Source organism: Psammomys obesus, unplaced genomic scaffold, assembly GCF_907164565.1.
Source record: "Psammomys obesus unplaced genomic scaffold, mPsaObe1.curated_primary_1811, whole genome shotgun sequence".
Lineage (NCBI taxonomy): Eukaryota > Metazoa > Chordata > Mammalia > Rodentia > Muridae > Psammomys > Psammomys obesus.
In genome coordinates this window covers 2366126-2386317 of record NW_026592636.1, presented here as the reverse complement: position 1 = coordinate 2386317, position 20192 = coordinate 2366126, and the positions used below count along the sequence as shown (strand labels likewise).

General features: G+C 55.3%; 1 protein-coding gene across 1 annotated transcript; it reads right to left on the bottom strand.

Moving 5' to 3' along the window:
* Positions 1-7820: 7820 nt before the first annotated feature.
* Fgf3 (fibroblast growth factor 3) lies at positions 7821-12068 on the bottom strand. Its single transcript, XM_055614536.1, has 3 exons — positions 11849-12068; positions 9887-9990; positions 7821-8234 (listed from the first exon to the last, which is right to left on the bottom strand). The coding sequence occupies exons 1-3, from the start codon at positions 12066-12068 to the stop codon at positions 7821-7823; spliced, it is 738 nt and encodes a 245-aa protein (XP_055470511.1).
* Positions 12069-20192: the final 8124 nt, after the last annotated feature.

The window sequence follows — 20192 nt, the reverse complement described above, 5'->3', positions numbered from 1 at the left end:
TACGTGTGTTTATGTGGGTGTACTCGCACAGGTGTTTAGGTGTCTGCATAGGCCAGATGGGGTTGGATTCCCTCGAGCTGGAATTACAGATAATTGTGAGCTTCTTGACACTGGTGCCGGGAACTCTGGGTCCTTTTAACCACTGAGAATCCTCTCCAGCCCCTTCCTGGCCCTATTTTTCTGTTTAAAAATAGAGTCTCAAGCAGCTCAGGCTGGTCTCAGATTCACTGTATAAGGCAGGATGGCACTGACCTGATCCTCCTGCTCCAACCTCCAGGGTTGTCAGATGAATGGATCTATGTTGGGCTTTGCCCACCTCAGAGATGATGGAGGAGTTCTTTTAAGTAAACAGGGAAACTGAGGCACACTGAGCCCGTTTACAGGCAGACTACACTAATCCTGTGTCAGCCAGTAAGATGCACTGCTGGCACAGGAAGGTCAACCAGGCTCACACCTGCAATTGCAGCCACAGGAAGCTGAACAGGATTACTTTGAGTTCAAGGCCAGCCTGAGATACAAAGTGAGACTCTGTCTCAAAACAAACAAACAAACAAACAAACAAACACTCTCTTTCCCATCTAGGGCGTCATCCACAATCCTGCAGACCATCTGGAAGGCTCTGGGCTTGAAAGGCAAACCCTGCTGGTTTTCATGTTCCTTTGCTCTTCAGGGATCTGGAAGGCAGGAAAAGTGGGTCGGCCATCATCCACCCAGGCAGCTTTTGGGGAGCAGGGTTTGGGCTGGGCTCTGTACCTGGCCTCGGCCCTAGCCCTAACCACACTGGGGACAAAATGCTGAGACTCTGGCTGGGCCGGGCCTTGCCTGCTTGTCGCCAGGGCCCTCCCATCCCCCGGGCCTTTGTGCTCCTACCTTCTTTGTGTTGTGTCGTTCTGTCCCCTGGGTCTCAGCCTGGATGCTGCCTCCCACACAGAGCATCACCTGTTGTTCCTGTCATATCACTTGGGCACCATGATGAAGTTGGCATGATGCAGTGTAGAAGCATCTCCCGGTTTTATCTCCCTTGCTGATGTCTAGAGGGCATGGGTCACGTTGCTCTGGCCAAGTGCAAGGAGCTGGTGCTTAGGGAAAGCAGAGCAGGTGTGTGGGTGGCCACTGTATGTGGTAGCCTACAGGCCTGCCCCACCATCTGGGAGACAGCTGCATCTGATGCTGGAGGTGGCCACAGTACTAGCCATTCCAGCACCACCCTGGTGGTCTCAGAAACTGAACGCAAGCAGGATAACTGGAGCCTAACCAACCATTTTGTACCACAGCTGAGCAGGTATCCCATGTCAAATATAGAGGGAAAAGGCGAGAGAGTCTCCTGAGTCCCAGATGGGTCCTGGGCTTCTCAGACCCGGCCTCCTGCTTGAGCTGATCCCAATGCCTCAGTTTCCCCATCTGTGAATGGAGATCATTGCAGCCAAGCTTGTGGGTCACCAGGAGGACCCACAGGATGGTGAGGGCACACCCCCAGTTCACACGAAAGCTCTCAGTGTGCCCACTGAGTTCATGAGCATTAGGGCACACTTTAATAGGGATTCCTAGTTGGGTGTGGTGGTACACTCCTTTAGTCTCAGCATGTGGGAGGCAGAGGCAGGGGGATCTTTAAGAGTCTGAGGCCAGCCCAATCTACATAGCAAGTTCCTGGCCAGCCAGGACTACATGGTGAGACCCTGTCTTAAACAAACAAACAAACAAACAAACAAACAAACAAACAGAAAAAAAAAAAAAACAAAAAGCTAAACCAAAAACAAACAGGAACTGTAGAGATGGCTTATCTGTTAAGACTATTTATAAAAAAAAAAAAAATAGATAAATAAATAATAAATTAAAATAAAGATTAAAATAGGGTTCTTGGCTAGAAAGGTTGGCAAGGAATCCTGAGCATTCCAGGGCCCTGGCTAAATATCCAGGGCCATCTGGGGATCAGAGCCTGGCTAGGGAGTTGTATCTGAAACCATGTTGGTTGGTTGGTTGGTTGGTTGGTTGGCTGCCATCCTCCTGCCTCAGCCTCTTATATCTTGGGACGATAGTCCTGTACTACTGTGTCTAACTAGGCCCCTGGCTTAAATCAGGGTCCTAGACAGGAAACTGAGTGCCATGTGAACCACCATGAGGCAGCAGGGGTCTAGAGCCCAGTGTGTCTGGCCACAGCCCTGCTTTTCCTCCTCTCATGGGCAAGCAGCTTTTCCTCTTTGGGTCTCAGCTCCCCTCCTATTGCATGGCAGAAACTGAGGTAGTCAGCCATCATGGGATGGTGTGGAAAATGTTTCCAGCCAAAGCAAGCTGTTCTTCCAAGCTCAGCTGCTATCTCACACCTTGTGGTTAGAGTGGAGTCCTGCTCTTTCCCTGACCTGGGCCCCTGGCTTGCCAGGTCCTGCTTCTATAAACATGCTGTCTTGTGTAATTCTGAGCCTGCCGGGATGGCCAAGCATGACCCACCCAGCCAGCCATCACCTGCAGAGACCCCACCAAAGACCCCACCAGGAAACAATGGACCCTCCCCAAGCCAGTTCCCCCCACCCCAAGACCATTGCCACCTGCTGGTGGGTAGTGGTAATGTATGGGGCGGCCCTCCCTAAACCACATAGCTATCACAGGAAGACGGAGGAATATTCACAATTAATCAGACCTATCCAGATGTAACCTGGGAAACTCCCAACTCAGCCAGGCGTGAGGGCTCACTCCTGTCATTCCAGAACTCTGGAGGTGGAGGCAGGAGGATGGCCAAAAGTTTCAGACCAGCCTTGGCTTGAGTCCCAGCATCAGGTTCCCATCAAAACAACCCACACAGTCCCCTTATCTGAGCTGTGACCTTAATGAATTTCCTCAGCATGCTGGCTGCCCTGTCACTGATGCCCTTTTCAGAACATTTCCTTCACCTGGGAAGGGCCCCGCCCACATACAGTCTCCTGGCCCCCTGTTGTGGGCACTGCTGGGACACTAGGGGTGTCTGTGTGGACCTGTGTCTTGTCTCCTCGTGCACTTCCGGAGTGACCTCAGAGTCTCACACAGCTCAGGTTTGTTTGTTGCTTGTCTCCCTTTTCTGTTTTGTTTTTGAGATGGGGTCTTTCTACATAGCCCTGGCTAACCTGAACCTTACTATGTATATATACCAGGCTGGCCTTGAACTCATGAAGATCTCTCTGTCGCTGCCTTTTACCCCAGTGTTGGTATTAAAGGTATATACCACCACACCCAGCTCAGCTCTGGGATTTTAGGAGCCTCAGGTTCCTGCCACTGGACTCCATCCCCTTGCCACCCTCCTGGCACCATGCAGGTGGCAGGAAAGGCCTTGGAGCCCCCAGATCTTGGAACCAGCCCCCGTAGGTCCGTCACTGGCTGTGTGGCCTCATCAGTAAAAGGCATCTGCAACAGAAGGCAGCAGCTGAATCTGTTCCCCCTTCATCCCACCGTTTAGGAGCAAGTGTCCCAATCATGTCACAAGCTCCAAGCTTGGAGATACAGACCAGAAGTTGCAGGGACTCAGTAGTTAAACATGCCTTGGTGGCTGATTGGCAGAGGACGGCTGCCAGTGAATAATTAGATGAAGAAAACTGCAAGGCACTGTGGGAAAAATGCAATGGCACGAGTGGTCCCAGGAAGACACCCTCAGAAGTGAATGTTGAGAAGGGGCCCATCTGGGGACAAGAGGAGGGAAGAGTGCCCTTGTCGTGTGCAAAGGAGCTTGAGAACAAACAGTTCGGGCTGGCTGGAGGGTTGAAGGTGAGCCAGGGCCCAGGGTCATGGAGAGGGTAGGAAGGCAGGGGCCAAAGCGGTGCTGCCCATGTTGGGGAGATTGAAGGATTCTGTTCTCTCTCCTCCCTCTCTCTTCCTCCCTTCCCCTCTCAGTGTGTGTGTGTGTGTGTGTGTGTGTGTGTACACGGATGTGGTGGTTGACTCCTCTCTCACTTTCCACCTTAGCTTTTTTCTTTTTCTGAATTTAAGATAGAAATTTCTTAAATCTCTCTGCATAGCCCTGGCAGGTCTAGAATTCTCTATGTAGAGCAGGCTAGCCTGCAACTCACAACTCACGGAGATCCTACTGCCCCTGCCTTCTGAGTGCTGAGACCCACTTTAATTTTGAGACTGGTTTTGTTTGAACCTAGAGTTGTCAGATTCAGACAGGCTGGGCAGCCAGCCCTGGAGGTCCTCATGCCTGTCCCCTCAGCACCGAGTTGGGGTTACAGGTGGGGTTACCACAGTGCTATTCTTTTATGTGAGTAGCGAAGATTCGAACTCAGGTCCTTAACCCTGTACAGCAAACACTTTTCTCCCTGAGCCTCCTCCCCCTTCTTCTTTTCTTTCTTGGGACTCATGGAAACCCAGGCTAACCTTAGACTCACTATGTAGCTTAGGATGACCTTGAACTTCTGAGCCTCCTGTCTCCACCTCCTGAGTGCTGGGCTCTCAGGTGTGGACTGCCACTCCCAACTCACATGGCGCTGAGGATGAAACCCAGAGCTTCACTGTGACAGGCAAACATCCTGCCCACGGAGCCACATTTCAGCCCTGCTCCCCAGCGTCGCCCAGGCACTTCCGGAAGGGACGCTGCGTCCTGCCACAGCCCCCGCCTCACAGCACTTCCTATGTCCACCTGCTGTGCCTCTGGTGCACACTTTAGTGACACTTAGCCATCCCTGCCTCTCCCTGCGGAACTTTCTCCTCTCTCCAGGCTGAAGCTCTGACCCCCTCAAACATTCCCTCCCCATTCCCCACTCCTGGCACCTTTAGCCCACCTTGTCTCTGTAGATCTGACATCCTGAACATGTGACCTGGGAGCCACTCGGCATCTGCCCATGTCACTCAGCAACGAGTCCTCTTTCAGAAGGTTCTTCCTTTTTTAGGCAGAGTAGTATTCCACACGCATCTGGCCTCATTTTGTCTGTTGGGGGCGGGGGCCGGGGAGTGGCGGATGGAAACTGGTTGCGCCCCCTACGGGCCACAGTGAGTGTTGCTGTGAGTCCAGATATGTCAACCTGGGCTGGAGTGCTTCTCTCACTGATTGTGGGATGCTCTCCGAAGGCTGCTATGGCTATTCTGGGTCCAGCCTTGTGTTCTCAGAGCTGCCACCCTGCTCCTCACAACAGCTGCACCATTCAGTGTTCACTCCTGACGGGTGTTTGACCCTTGTGGCAAAATCGCCAAGGAGGCTTTGTTTACCAGCCTGAGCTCCCTACAGAGTGTGGGAGCAAGCTGCAGGTGTAAGGCTGCTCTTCTTCTGCGGCTCTGACCTACTCCAGTCCCCTTCCGTGTGGAAGAAAATACTGCTTCCTCACATGCCCATGCTGGACCGACAGGGCTGAGGCCTCTGACCTCCCGGGCACCTGGGTGACCACTAGCCTGGGAGCTGATGTGTCCCCTCTCTGCGTTTGTCAGTATGGGTTCTTCTTCTTTTTAGGGTCATCCGAGGTCAGGCAGCCAGGCCTGGTACCACCGTGCTGGGGAAGCTGGAACAAATGCCACAGCTGCATTGGGGTGTGGTTCAGTGGCCTGTGTGGCATGTTCTAGACATCAGATCCCATGCCTACTGTGTGTGTGTGCGCACACACACACATATACACAGAAACAAACAAAATAGTACAAACCAGGTGGTGGCTTAAAAAGTAGAAATGTATTGTCACAGGCCAAAGGCCAGAAATCCAAGGTCAAGGGGGTGGGCAAGGCTAGCTCCTTCTAAGGGTTCAAGGCTCACGGCAGCACCTCCTGAGTTGCTGGGGCTCTGGCAGCCTCTGGCCACTGTGGGAGCTTCACTCTGACTTAGCCCCCAGATCCACATGGAATCTCACTGGTGGGATGTTCTGAGTGTCTTTGTGTGCTTCTCCTGTGTGTGTGTGTGTGTGTGTGTGTGTTTGTGTGTGTGTCTGCCTACAGCCAAATCTCTCTACAGAGACACCAATGGCTTAGGCTGGGGCCTTCCCTGAGCCTGTGCAGCCTCCTATAAGCCATTCACAACTAGCACAACCTCATTTAGAAAAGGCTGTGTTGTGTCAACCAGGGTCAAATGGTTAGCTATGAACTGAGCAAGGAGGACATGCCTGTACTCCTGCCTCCCTCCTAACCCAGGCCTGGTACGAAGCCAGTGGCCTCTGACCAAGGTCGGGGGACAGAGTCCCAGGAAGACAGTCAGCTGCAGGAGTGGCCTAGACTTCTGTCGGGACAGTTTTAAATATTAGCCAACAAACACTTCCTAGGCCTTGCACTCCTCCCCAGAAGCTGCTGAGGTGCCTGGCACAGGGGTCACTTTTCCTAGATGCCCTGGATGCCAGTTCCTCAGGGCACAATTCCAGGGACTGGGGCCTGCTGAGGGGCTAGGGCTGTCTACCTATCCTGATGCTGGAGGTAGCTTCATGCCAAGAGTCTCATGATGAAGATAGGGAGCTGGGCCCGCCTTGGGCATGGCTGTCAGGACAGGCTGCAGCTCTGGAAGTGGGTAGCAAGAACAAAGAAAGGAAGGGACCTCTGCCTGAAGTTCTTCACCCAATAAAAACAGTCCCTAGAGAGATTCATAGTTTGCTCCGTGGCCAACCTAACTGGGTTTGGAATTGCCTGGGAGACACACCTCTGTGCTTGTGTGTGAGGCTATTTTCAAAGAGGTTTAACTGAGGGAAGACGCACCCAAAATGTGTGTGTGGGGGGCACAGTCCCATGGACTGAGATCCCAGACTGAATAAAAAGGAGAAAGTGAGCCGAGCACCCACCGTTCATTTCTCTCTCTACCCCTGACTGTGGATGCAATGTGACCAGCTGCCTCTGGTCCCATTGCCATTGTGGCTACCCCACAATGATGGGTACCAAACCATGAGCTTAGGAGGAGAAAGGGCTGGGCACCACACTCATCCCTCACTACTGCGCCCCAGCACTCTACCCTCTGCTTCCTGGTTTGTGGAGATGTGCACAGGCTCCTGACATCACAGCCTCAGTCTGCCCTCATCACCAAGCCTTCCCCTCATGGTGAGGGACTGTGTGCCTTCAGACTGTGAGCCAAAGTGAATCCCTTCTCCCTTGTGACGCTTCCAGTCAGGGGTTTAGTCACATCAATAAGGAAATTAACACAAGGGAAGGAGGGGATTCTCAAACAGAGCAAACCTCTCTTCTTCTCTCCATGCACACAGACTACACACTTAGGAATAGAGTTCACACACACACACACACAGAGAGAGAGAGAGAGAGAGAGAGAGAGAGAGAGAGAGAGAAGACTGTAAGTCAAAAGTTGAGAGTCCATTTGTGTGCATGCCTCACACACACACACATACCTCTCTGGAATACACCAACACCCTTCTACACGCTCTTGTGAGTATTTGCAAATGGAAGAACTCACAGACACATGCCTGTGGGCAGCGCCTCAGCCTTTCCTCAGGACACAGCCTTCCTGACACCAAAGCCTGCAGACCTTCCCCATCTTGACCAGAATGTCCCACTTGGAGCCTCAGGGCATCCCGATCCTGTATCCCAGCTGCTAAATAGCGAGACAGAATGACACATTTAATGTTTGAATCTTAGCTCCCCCCACTGTCCATTTCCCCTGACTGACAAGACTGTCTGACATTGGCTGGGCCCCACCTGGGGTTTGGGTTACCCCTGCAATGAGAACTTCCTCTCACATGACCCCACACACATCTTGAACTTCGAGTCTTCCAGGGTCTTTGACTCAAGCCCCTTCGCAGCTGACACTTGCTCTTTGAAAGCCACAAAAGGCAAGCAAGTTCTTGGTCCCCAAAGTAGCCAGCCCAGAGACAAGGGTGTGGCAGCCAGGCCTTCGGGTGGATCCTGGGTACCTTCTGGGGTTGGTCTCGGAGGGGTCTCAGGATGGCCATTCAGGCCACAGCCGGTCCACCTGTATCCAGCCGGGTGCTTGGAGTGGCCCTAGGAGACAAGGGCTCCCTCCTGCCATGGTCCCCTGGGCTCTGCTTCTTCTGCCTCCGCTGCCTGGGCTGACCGCCCTCACCGGGGGCCCGTGGCTGGGCGCTCTGCAGCAGCCGCACCATCTCATGGTCCTTGTGGCCCAGCACTCGGGGCAGGAAGAGGGAAGACTTCTGTGTGCGCCGGGTTTTGAAGCCCCTGCGTGGCCTGCCCTTGCCATTCACAGACACGTACCAAGGTCTCTGGGCACCAGGCTGCCGTCGAGCCCCTGGCCCACTGGGCCCCGTGCGGTACAGGCGGGATGCGTATGTGTTGTAGCCCAGCTCATGGATCCGCTCCACAAACTCACACTCTGCGTTGTAGTGCTCCTGCGGGACAGAGGACAGTCAACTTCCACGGAGGCCATGATGTCCACATGATGTCCACGCCTCCCCAGTGGCTCGGTCTCTCCTGGACCACCTGTCCCCACCTGCCAGTGCAGCCTGGCCATCCTACCTTTTCCAAGAGCGGGCTCTGCTTTAAGTGACTTCCCTCCACCGGCCCTCCGATGAGGATGGAGGGCCGTTTCTCCCTTTTGCTGTATCCTGGCACTTGGCTCATTGCTTGGTGTGTGGTAGATGGAGCACGGTGAAGGTAGATGGTTGGCTGGTGTGTCGAAGGGTGAATGAATGAGTGGGTTGGTGAGTGGCTGGAGAGGTGGATGGATGGTGGATGGATGGTGGATGGATGGTGGATGGATGATGGATGGATGGTGGATGGATGGGTGGGTGGCTGAGTGGCTGTGTAGGTAGATAGATAGTTGGGTATAGGGATGGCACATAGGTGGATAGATGAATGGATGATGGGGTGATGAGTGTCTAGGTGGGTGGCTAGATGGCTGGGTGGCTAGATGGCTGGGAGGATGTTTGGGATGGTTGGCCTAGATGGATGAGTGGATAGATGGTAGTATGGGTGGATGACAGAGTGTAGGGGTGGGTGGATAGGTGGCTGGCTGAGTGGATGGATGGATGGATGGATGGATGGATGGATGGATGGGTGGATGGATGATAGACAGTGAACGGATAGGCTGGAGGGCAGAGAAATTGCCAGCCTGTCACTCAAACCCAAGGCTGTTGCAGCTCCAAGTGGGAAGGGACCAGGCCCGTGTGACAAGGTGAGACTTCTGGGATTAAGCAGCAGCGGGTGAGGGGCAGGTTGAAGACGGCAATGCAAGGAGCACAGCTGAGGGCTTAGAGATGGCTGGAGGTGAGGCTACGCGGCCCATCACGTGTAGTGAGGGTTTTGGTGTCTTTGAAAACCCATTTAGGTTATGGAAACGTGTCTTTGTTTTAATCCAAGGTATGGAAGGTGGGGCTGCTTCAGACCATCCACTGATGGTGTGTGTGCTCCGGCAGAGGAGGGATTCTGCTAGCTGGAGATAGCTTAATTCTGGGGGACTCTAGAGAGGGTATGAAAAGATCAGAGCCCCAAGAGAGGGGGTGAGGCTCTTCCTCCTACTGGTTTCTGCTTCTGCTGATTTGTTAAGCGGTCAAGGGGAAAGAGACAAGAAACAGTCGGAGATATCCTGGTGAGATGAAGATTGGACTTGCCTCAAGGAACTCCACTCCCCCTAATCAGCAGGAAGCAGCCTAGAAAGGACTACATCCTTTCCCCCCCCCAGCCTTCTTTCTCTCCTACCTAGTATTGGGGGCATTGGAAGGGATTAGGGTGGAATAGCTTGTTCATTCATTTCCACGGAGGTCTGGGACCCCGATGCCATGCTCTCTTCCTAGCTCCACCAGTGTGCCTTTCAGAGAAAGAGACTGACTTCAGACAGGTGAGAAGAACAATTCTCGAGCACCTAAAGTCTGTTGGGTGGGCACTCAGAAGCCCAGGGAACTGGACCAGTTTGAGTCTGGCATGACCCCAGGGGGAGGGAGCAAGCTTTTTACCACTCATGTCCTCTCCGACCCGTAACCAGAAGTTCAAGCCAGATGGCTGGCTATTCCATCAGCACCCACCCGCTAGCGATGGGACTCACCGAAGCATAGAGCCGTCCTCTCTTGTTCATGGCCAGGTACCGCCCCGAGAAGAGCCCTTTGATGGCCACTATGCCCACCTCCACGGCAGTAATCTCCAGGATGCCTGGAAAGAGGCAGGAAAGGTCCATCAACTTCTCTACCTAAACAGAACCTCTGCCTGAGCAAGCCCCCTTACACACACACACACACACACACACACACACACACACACACACACCCCGCCGCCAAGGCTTTGGAAACTGGGAAAGAAGAGCAGCCACGACCAGCAGGTGGAGGTGGGGGCTTGGAACTCCTAGTAGAGAGAAAGTATTGGGCAGGTTGTGAAAAAGGGGGACACACAGCCGCTGTGCCCAAGACATTAATCCTAACCCCAGAAGACACGATGGGAGTGTCCTGCCCCTGCCATGTCCCTTGGGCACAACCCGGGCAAATCGAGCCAGTCTGTAATTGGTGCAATCTTGTGGAAAGGCTCAGTCTGGCAAGCAGAGGCTGAGGACACCTTGTCCAAGGCCACATGTAACGGTTTAGGGAGCCAGACCCCGGGACAGGTGGAGCCCCAGAAGAGGAGGTGCTGAGACAGCTAGAGAAGCCAGCGTTTCATACCGCCCAGTCAGAGGGACCCCGCCCCCAGGCCCCGGTGGCCGGCCAGGGATCCAAAGATGGGTGTTCAAAGGTGGCCTGCCTCCGCAGGGCCTCGCCCCTGAGGGAGGGTAACAGGACTCGCCCAGGCCCAAGAGGCACAGAAGTTAACGGGCCCTCAGCAAAGATGGCAGAGTAGCCACCAAGGCTGACCACCAGAGTTTGAACCCGGGACCTACATGGTGAAAGCAGAGAACCGACTCCAGCAAGGGGTCCAATGACCTCCACACACACACACACAAAATAAATAAAAATAAATAAATAAAATGCAAAACCGACCAACCAACCAACCAGCTTCCACCAGCGGCTTTCTGTGCCGAGCACAGTGCTTTTAGGAGGGGAGGGGAAGGGAGGGGAGGGGGGAGAAGGGGAAGGGAAGTTAATGTCCCCTGAGATAGTGGGTTGAGGACTCACACCCTTTTCAGGGAGCCCCTCTCTGGCGCCCACCTGGGACCCAGAATGGTCCAGATAACCGGGACCAGCTGAGGTTCTGCCCTAGCCACCGTTCGGAGGGGTGCAGGGTGCAGGCTCTAGAGCTGGAGCCGGAGGAGCGCCGGCCTGGGTGTCCCGGGGGGCGGCAGCGAAGTGCCCCTCCTCTGCACCTGGGGCCCGCCCAGAACCGGACAGCTAGGGAGGAGGTGCGCCTGAGGAGCCCCAAGTTCAGGCCCGAGAGGGGCTGGTCCCCAGCCCGCCCCCGCGGGGCTGCGGCTTTTCGGGAGGAAGCTGCGGTTCCCGCCGCCGCCCGCGACCCCTGGCTCTGCTTCCTGAGCCCCGGGCACCGTGAGCTCTGCGCGGCCTCCCTCCCACGCGGTGCGCAGAGCTCCGGGGCCGAGCTCGGCTCCCGCGCGCCGCGCCCACCAAGCCGGACCCTTGCAGCGCTCGGGAACCGGCGCTGGGCACTACCGAGCCGCGGGCCGCGGATGCGTGCCAGCTGCTTCCAGGGCGCGCGTGGACGCCCGTCCGGCCCTGTCGCGCCCTCTCGCTGGGCGCAGGACGCCAGAGTCGCGAAAACCGGAGCTCTGCCCGGGGGAGGAGTGTCCTTGGCGCATGGGCTGAGAGCAAGGACGGGAAGGGACCGGCCGTGCGCCCCGGGGTCGTCCAAACAATAAAGAGGGCGATAAATCCTTGTCCAACGGCTTTTCAGCGAGGAGCACAGACGTGTCAGGGTGGAGGTCGCCTCCCGCGCAGCCCCCGGGAGAGCGGGACGGGGCGGAGCAGCTCGCGGGAAGCGCGGCATCGTCCTCACCCCGATCTCCGTTCCCACCCGGGACGCGGCGACGGGGGACGGCGGCCCCTGTCCCCACAGGCGGCCGGACACTCACTGTAGGCGCTGTTCTCCAGGCTGCCGTTCACGCGGCCGCTCGGGTGCAGCTGGAGGTGGTACTTGGTGGCGCAGTAGAGCTTGCGGCGCCTGGGCGCCCCGCCGAGGTGCTCATAGACGCCGCCGCGGCCGGCCGCATCGCGCCGCAGCCTCGTCCCGGGCCCCGCCGCGGGCCAGCCGGGTTCCAGCAGGCTGAGTAGCAGAAGCCAGATCAGGCCCATCCCGGCATCGCGGCCGCCCGCATCGGCGGCGGCGCCAGCGCCCGGCGCGGGGCTCGGGAAGGCGCGGCGCTGGGGGGCACACGCCCGAGCGCGCGCGCGTCAGGCTGTGCCTGCTGTGACTGGGAGGGGAGGAGAGGGAGAGGGGCACCAGGGAGGGGTGGGGGACGGGGGAGGGAGGAAAAGGAGGGGAGTCAGGGAGAGAGATGGAGAGAGAGAGGAGGAGAGGGACGGGTTTGGAGAGGGGGAGAGGGAGAGGGAGAGAGGGCAAGAGGGACGGTTGGAGAGGAAACGAGAGGAGGGGGAGATGGGAAGAGGAGACTGAGTTTTCACCCAGGGATGGGAGCCCTGTTTTCCCTTGCGGCGCACAGCTCCGAAGAAAGGGCGCTCGGTTAACAAAAGCCGGCCGCGGTCCCCGGCGGGGGCGCGGGGCTCAGGCCAGGCGTCGCCTGCGCTCAGCGCCGGGACCAGCGCCGTCGGGCCGCCGCGCGCCCTGCGCCCCCTCCCACCTCTGCAAGGTCCCCGCCCCGCCCCCAGACCAATTATGTCTCGGAAAATTATAGAGCGAGGGCTAAAGGCAGCCGCCCCCAGGCCCTGTCACACACCCCCCCCCCCCGCTTTACATCAATCCTGGGTGCACAATGGGACCGCGGGTGACTGATGTCTGCGCAAACAACTTGCGGGGAAGTCTGGCTGAGGAACGCTCTTGAGAGGCGGCGCCTAATCGAGAGCGATTGTCGAGGGTGGCGCGTGGGGAGCCTGGGCTTGGATCTGCGCAGGTCGCTTCTCACACGAGCCGCAGGGCTATCCTCGGGCGCCCAGTCTCGTGACCCAAGGGCCCTTGGGACTCTCTGTCTTGAAGCTTCGCGACGGACCGGAAGACACGGAAGGAAACTGGCACACCTTGAGCCGGAGTGTTCTGTCCCATCGGTGGTCCAGAGAGCGGACTGCGCAGATGGAAGCAGGGACAATAAAGTCAGAGCGTCTTAGAGCCCTGGAGATGTAGGCAGGGACAGAAATGGGGGTGGGGGAGGCAGGTGGCAGATCCAGTAGAAGGGAAAGAGGGATGAGGGAGGTGGGAGGCGGAGAAAAAGGGAGAGAAGACGCCACAAAGATCCCTAGCACACTCACCTGGGGAAGCTGAGCGGGAGTCTAGGCTCCGGGAATAGCTTCCTGGACCCTGAGCTTTTGACCTCAGTTCTCCATCTGCTGAGGGCCTCAAAGAAGAAAAGGTTCCTGGTGTCAGAAGAGGTCCCACCCCACCTCCTTGGCCTGTGCCTCCCGCGGTCCCCGGCCAGGAGCTACTGTCACATAGGTGTGCCTAAGGGCCCAGTGGCTTGGGTCTCAACATTGGCTGCCAATGTGCCGAGCTCCGGGAAGAGTCAGGAGGTGGGAGGCTCTTGGTAGATATGAAATCCTGAGAACGTCAAAGGGTGGGGGGTGGGGACCCCCACCCCCACCCCATGGTACAGAAGCTGTTAATAGCACACTCTGGGGCTTTCTTTTCTTTCCCCCTTTTTTCTTCCTTCCTTCTTTCCTTCTTTTCTTTTCTTTTCTTTTCTTTTCTTTCTCCCTCCCTCCCTCCCTCCCTCCCTCCCTCCCTCCCTCCCTCCCTCCTTCCTTCCTTCCTTCCTTCCTTCCTTCCTTCCTTCCTACCTTCCTTTATTCCTTTCGTCCTTTCTTCCTTTCTTCTTTTCTTCTTTTCCTTTTTGACACACGTTATTCTGTGTGTAGCCCTGGCTGTCCTGGACTCGCTTGCTTTGTAGATGAGGCTGGCCTCAAACTAACAGTGATCCACCTGCCTCTACCTCTCAAGTGCTGATATTAAAGGCTTCCCTGGGGTCATTTTCAAGTCTGAGACCTCATATACAGGGTAGTAGGTCCTCTGGGAGCCCTCTCTGGCGTGCTGATGTCGGGCGTCCCCCACAGCTGAGCACCCTCCAGCAGTCTCCCACAGCCTCTGTCATAGCCAGGGTCTGGCTGGCTCCTGAGAAGCCTTGAGCAGACTAAGGCACAGAATTGCTAAGGCCAGTGATGGAACCTGCTTTACAGGGGATAGGGAGAGCATCCAGGACAGCTTAGTGGGCAGGGCTATCTGCTCTGTCTTGCTGACCAGCACTGGGCTGGCACATGCTGGCAGCACAAGCTTCTAAGATGGCACTAAAGAATGAAGAGGGCATCTCCTCCCTAGACGTCTCTAGCACAGCTTCTGGAACCAGCTACCTCCCTGTGTTTGGCCAAGAGAAGCCCAGAAGCCAGATGTGCTGGCACAGGCCCGCCATCTTGGCACTGAAGCTGCGGAAGCAGGAAGAACTTGGGGTTCAAGGCTAGCCTCAACCGCAGAGCAGATCTGAAGCCAGCATCAGCTTTGAGACCTGTCTTTAAAGCAAATAAATACATCTAAGAAAGGGTCTGGAGAGGTGGCTGACTGGTTGAGAGCACTGGCTGCTCTTGCAGAGGACCTGGGTTCAGTTCTCAGCACTCACCTGATGGCTCTCAAATGCCTTTAACTCCAGTTCTAGGAGATCTGACACCATCTTCTGGCCTAGGAAGGCATGAGGCACATATCAGGTGCAAATACCTACATGCAGGTAAAAAAGAGCCATACACATCACAACAGATAAATCTTAACACACACACACACATACACACACACACAGACTGGAGGAGACAAGAAGAGATGGAGGGAGGAAAGGAGAGAGTAGGGGTATAGGGACTGGGATGGTGTCTTCCTTTGTGGGTGTCTGGGAGACTGGGAGGAGCCAGAAGAATCTCATTGGACAACTTGGCCTCAGAGCCTCCCTCCTGCTCCACACCTGAACCCCCACATTTCCTGTTGGGTGTGTCCTTTGTGGTACCTTCTCCTGGACCACCCAAAACTCCATAGCTCTCCAGAACATGCACACGGTATAACCCTTTGAGGCACTGGTTTCCTCCGTATATAAATTCTAAACCCACGCCAGAAGCTCCCTACCAGCCGCTGCCACCGTCAGTGACCAGATCATGACACCGTCACAGAGACCTCAGGTGCCTTTGAGAGTGATGGGCTTCAGTGGTCCAGCAGGTGATATGGCCCAGACCTTCCCTTGTGGTCCTGGCTGACTTTGGCCTGTTCCTCAATTGTCCCCAAGGCATCCATCCTTGTAGCCCAGGGTCACCCACACTCCTCTGGGTCTTGTGCAAGTGTCCACAGGCTCTACTGCAAACCCTCCACCATGCAGGTGGAAGGAGCTGCCCCATCCCAGCTCATCCCTGTAATGGAGGCCTTGGTGTAGGTGAGCTTGGACCCTGGGGCTCATACCCCTAGCCTGCTTCCTACAGCCCTCATTTATCCAGTGAGGTTTTCCTGCACCTCTCTACACCTGCCTTTTTGGCCTTGGAAGTCCCAGCACTCTCCTCAGGTGATGAATGGACCCACTGCTAGGTCTTCAGATGCTGCCTCCTCTCCCCCTGCCCCCTCCCCACAGAGGGACCTTGAGCTGGGCCAGAGCTGGGCCTCCATTGCAGTCTCCCTGGGCTGGGCTGAACCTCTGTCTTCCCTTCCTGTACAGAGAAGAGCCTAGCAGAGCATGTAGGGAGTGGAGTGGGGAGCAGAGCATATAGGGGGTGGGGGGGCAGAGTGTGTCGGAGGTGGGAGCATAATATGGTAATGGAGACCCTGTTAATTGCTTCCAAATGGCCAATTGCAGCCGTTTGACTAATTGGTCTCTTCCAGCTGCCCCCCCAACCTCTCTCCTGGCCTGGACACCCCCAGACCAGGCTGAAGCTTACTTCACATTGCTTCCAGGGCCTGTTCCGGAAGCTCCTTCCTCTAATCTCTCTGGTCCTTCGGGGCCCTGGGCTTGCACCTAAAGAGAGAGCTAGGGAGAGGACAGGCAGGGGACAGTGCCCTGTGATGTCCCTGGCTTTTGGCCCCAAACTCATTCTTTACTCCACCATTAAAGGCAGGGCAAAGAGACCCAGTCTGCTTGCTGGGTGCTGACCTGGGGCCACTGTCACCCTGAAATCCTAAAAGCACCTTAGCCCTACCAAGCCCACAGAGGTAAGCTGCCTGGTTCAGGAGCTTACAGCTGGGAGATGGTGTGTGTGTGCGTGTGTGTGTGTGTTGGGGGGGGGGTTCTGCTGGAGTCACCTGTCATCTGTGTGCTTCAGCAGGCTGGGGCTGATTTAAGTATCCAGTTGAGTCCCTGGACCTTTGCCTCTGGTACTTCATGGGTGGTACCCTAAAGCCCAGGGGAGCCTTTCCTGCTTGCTGTGGGGTTGCAGGTGCAGTGGGCAAAGTGGACCACGCAGGGGTGCAGATGGGCTTTTCATCCGGCGCAGGACCATGGGTGGCAATGGTGTGTCTTCAGTCTCCCCGATGTGGACGCACACAGCACAGGCAGGTCGTACTCACATGAAGTTTGTGACAGCCACAGCCTTGCTCCAGGCCAGTAGGAGTCCACCAGCTGAGGAGGCTGTGGACTCCTAATACCGCATGTGTGAGCTGCTCTGAGCCAACCTGGAAGAGAACACTCCTGCCCCCGTAGGGACTTGAGCCTACAGGTGCCCAAGGGCAGCAGGGACCACGGGACGGAGAGTGTCCCTTCTCCAACATGCTTGAGAATCTTGGAGTGGGTTCTGCTCCGGATGTGGAAGTGGGAGTTTGGGCAACAGGTGGGGATAAATGGGGGCAAGAGATACCCAGGGGGTGGTTTACAGGGGCTCCGGCTTTCAATCAAACAGATTAATTTTTCCTTGTAACTTATCCGTATTGCTTCGATACTGAAACACTTAATTGTGATACTCGACTTAAAGTGGATGCTTCAATCGCTTAAAATTACTTTTATTTTATGTTGTGAGTGTATGGCTGTATGCATGGCCGCGCACCACACGTTTGAAGTGTTAATGGAGGCCAGAAGAGGCCGATAAACCTCCTGGAACTTGGGTTACAGATGGTTGTGAGCCACTGTGTGGGTGTTGGGACTCAAACCCAGGTCCTCTGCAAGAGTAGCCGATGCTCTCACCCCTGAGCCACCTCTCCAGCCTTCCCACCCCCACCTTCGTTTTGAGACTAGGTCTCCCGTAGCTAAGGCTGGCCTCAAACTCACTGCCTGGCCAAGGATGAACTTCTGACCTCCCTTACTGCAGCTGGGATTCAGGCATGTATTATCTTATGCAAGTTTTTGTTTTTGTTTTTTTTCCTGAAAATTTTAAAACATCTATCTATCCACCCTTCCATCTGTCCGTCCATCCATCCGTGTGAGTGTGTGTGTTTGTGTGTGTGTGTGTGTGTGTGTGTGTGTTTGTGTGTATGGTCAAAGGACTACTGGGTGTCTTTTAGTTCCTGATTGGTTGATTCCTCAGCTACAGAACTCTTGGACACAGAGGGTCCACCCTACCGAGGACCCACCATACTGAAATTCTGAGGGCCAGCTGCACTTGAACATCCAGTCAAGATTCTGCCACTCGGCTATCTGAAGTGATAGTGGGCCTACGAACCCTTCCACACCTCACCTGTTGATTGGAAATGTAGAGGTGACACACACCTCTACTCCCAGCACTTGGGATACAGAGACAGGCATCTCTGTGCGTTCAAAGCCAGCTCCGTCTATATCGCAACTTCCAGGCGAGCTAGGGCTACACGGAGGGAGGGATCCTGTCCCCAGACAAAACATGGGAACAGGCCTCAGAATTGTGGGGAACTGTCAATAACCCTGTCGGGGAAGCCTTTGGATTGTCTGGCAGATAGGCTGTGCTGACACCCCTTGGTGCTAACACGGGGATGGATTCACGGAAGGGTCTGAATGGTCTGAAGGAAAATGGAGACTCCAAGGTAAGGGTGTAAGAAAAGGGTGTGACCTGCTAGGTGTGACACACACCTGTAATCCCAGCACTCAGGAAGCAGGGACAGGTGGGTCACACTGAGTTCAAGGCCATCAGGTCTCAAAAAAAAAAAAAAAAAAAAAGTGAGGGAGCATTTTAACTCTTCGGCTGGAGGGAGAGCATTAAATCCAGATGCAGCCAGGGACAGGGTTCTGCCCTGGCATCCGGATGGGCTCTGGCCCCTGCAGTCAGCACTGCACAGATATGGGCAAGCTGCACCAAGGGTTGAGTGTGTGGCCTTTGGAGCTGACTTCAGAGGACTTTCTTCTCGGAGCAGACACCGAACCTGGGGCCACTGAGGACCTTCTTTTGTGATCTCATAAAAACAAGAGTGGTCCTGCCAGGGTCACAGGCCAAGTGCTTGCTGCACAGGCATGAGGACCCACGTTCAGTCCTCAGCAGCCAAAGCTGCTCCCGGGGAATGGGAGACAGGAGGATGGCTGGAGCTCCCTGGCCAGCCAGTGTAGTTTCTCAGCTCCATCGAGAGACTCAGTCTTAGAACAACGTGGGGGTGGGGAGGGGGCTCAGAGCAGTCGAGCATGTACCATTCTTGCCAAATACTCAAGTTAGGTTTCTAAGGTCAGTACTGGGCTCACAAACTGCCTGCAACTTCAGCCCCAGAGAACACTAAGTCTCTGGGCTCTAAGGGTACCTGAACTCACATGCACATACACATACACAGATACGGACACATGTGCACATTTGTGCAAACACACACACACACACACACACACACACACACACACACACACACTCTTCTCCTTTCTCCTGCTGGACATGATGGACGCACACAAGTGGGATGTAGCGAGGGTTTCTCAGAGTCCCTTGCCCTGGGGCCGCTTCCCAATTGTACAACAAAGCTGACCCTAAAAGCTGAATTCAGATCTAATGACTGGCTGGCCGGTGGCTTAAGCAAAGCCCCACTTGACTTCAAGAGGAAACCCAGGGCCACCGGCGACATGGCCGGTCCATTTGTCCCAAGCATGCACAAGGTAGCTAATTGGCTGACATTGTTCTCTGTCAAATCTCAAATCCTTTGAGCCCCAGATTCTGCGGCAATGGGCTGAGCTCAAGAGGTCCTTAGGCTGGAGGTAACCTTGCAGGTTCCTCCCAGTCTCCCTGCTGGGCTGTGCAGAAGTACCTGTGGCCCTCCTGGGCACAGGCTGTCTGGGAGTCACAATGGCTGGTTACCATCATGCTTTCAGCCCCAGCCCTGCAACTCACAAAGCCTCCCTCCCCACAGGGGCAGATCAGGAAGCCTCCTAGCCTTCAAGCCTGGCTTTGCTCTCCAGGTAAAAAGCAAAGGCATAATCCAAGCCAAACACCCTGACCTTTGACCCCATGCCGTACTTGTTCTCAGGGTGGGGGTGGGATTTCCCTTGGGGTGCAGTCCCCCAGAGCATCCCTGTCAATCTCCTTCCCTTTTGTCCCTTTGTCCCTACAGCATTTGATCTCACCTGGGAGGAAGGAGTGGCCTTCTGACCTCTACAAATTGGCTGCTGGTCCCCCCAGGACCCCCTGCAGCTGCCTTTAACCCTTCCCTTGCGTACCCTGCTGGGTCTGCACCAAAGCCATGGGACATCAGGGCTGATGTCTGCCCAAACATCCCTTAATTGGCAAAGGCCTGCCAGATCACAGGACTTTTTCATGGTGAAAAGGCCCTCCCAGGTGTGAGCTTCACAGGAAAGCCTGGAGACACAGGGTTCCAACACGGAGTCCCAGCAAAAGCAGGAGAGACAGGCCAGGCTCCTAGGACCCGGACTTTGCCCTACTGTCTGGTGGCTTCCGTCTGCTAACGTCCCCCTACGTCCCCTGAGATATCAATGTTCTTAGCTGCATTTTGCCTGGGAGTCCGTGTCCCCTTGACACACAGCAGCCTTGGTTATGACAGTCACCCACCTTGTGTTCCCAGATGCATTTTGCTTATGGTTTTTGACTTTCAACTCAGCCTTTCTCAAACCTAGAGAAAGTCCGAGCCTTAGAGCTTGACGCTGGAGTGCTGGGTGACAGTGCTCGGCCCCAGGAATGGGGACAGTCAGGCATCTGTGGACATTACATCCCCTCAGGCTGTTTCTTCCGTACAGACAAGCGTAATTATTTTACAGCAACTCTGCTGAGGTGAAAGGTACCGTGCACATAGTGGTCAGGTTGTTGACCTAGACATCCTGTCTCTCCAGCATTCTGCAGCCGAGGCCACTTGCCTATTTACAATGTCATCTATCTATCTATCTATCTATCTATCTATCTATCTATCTATCTATC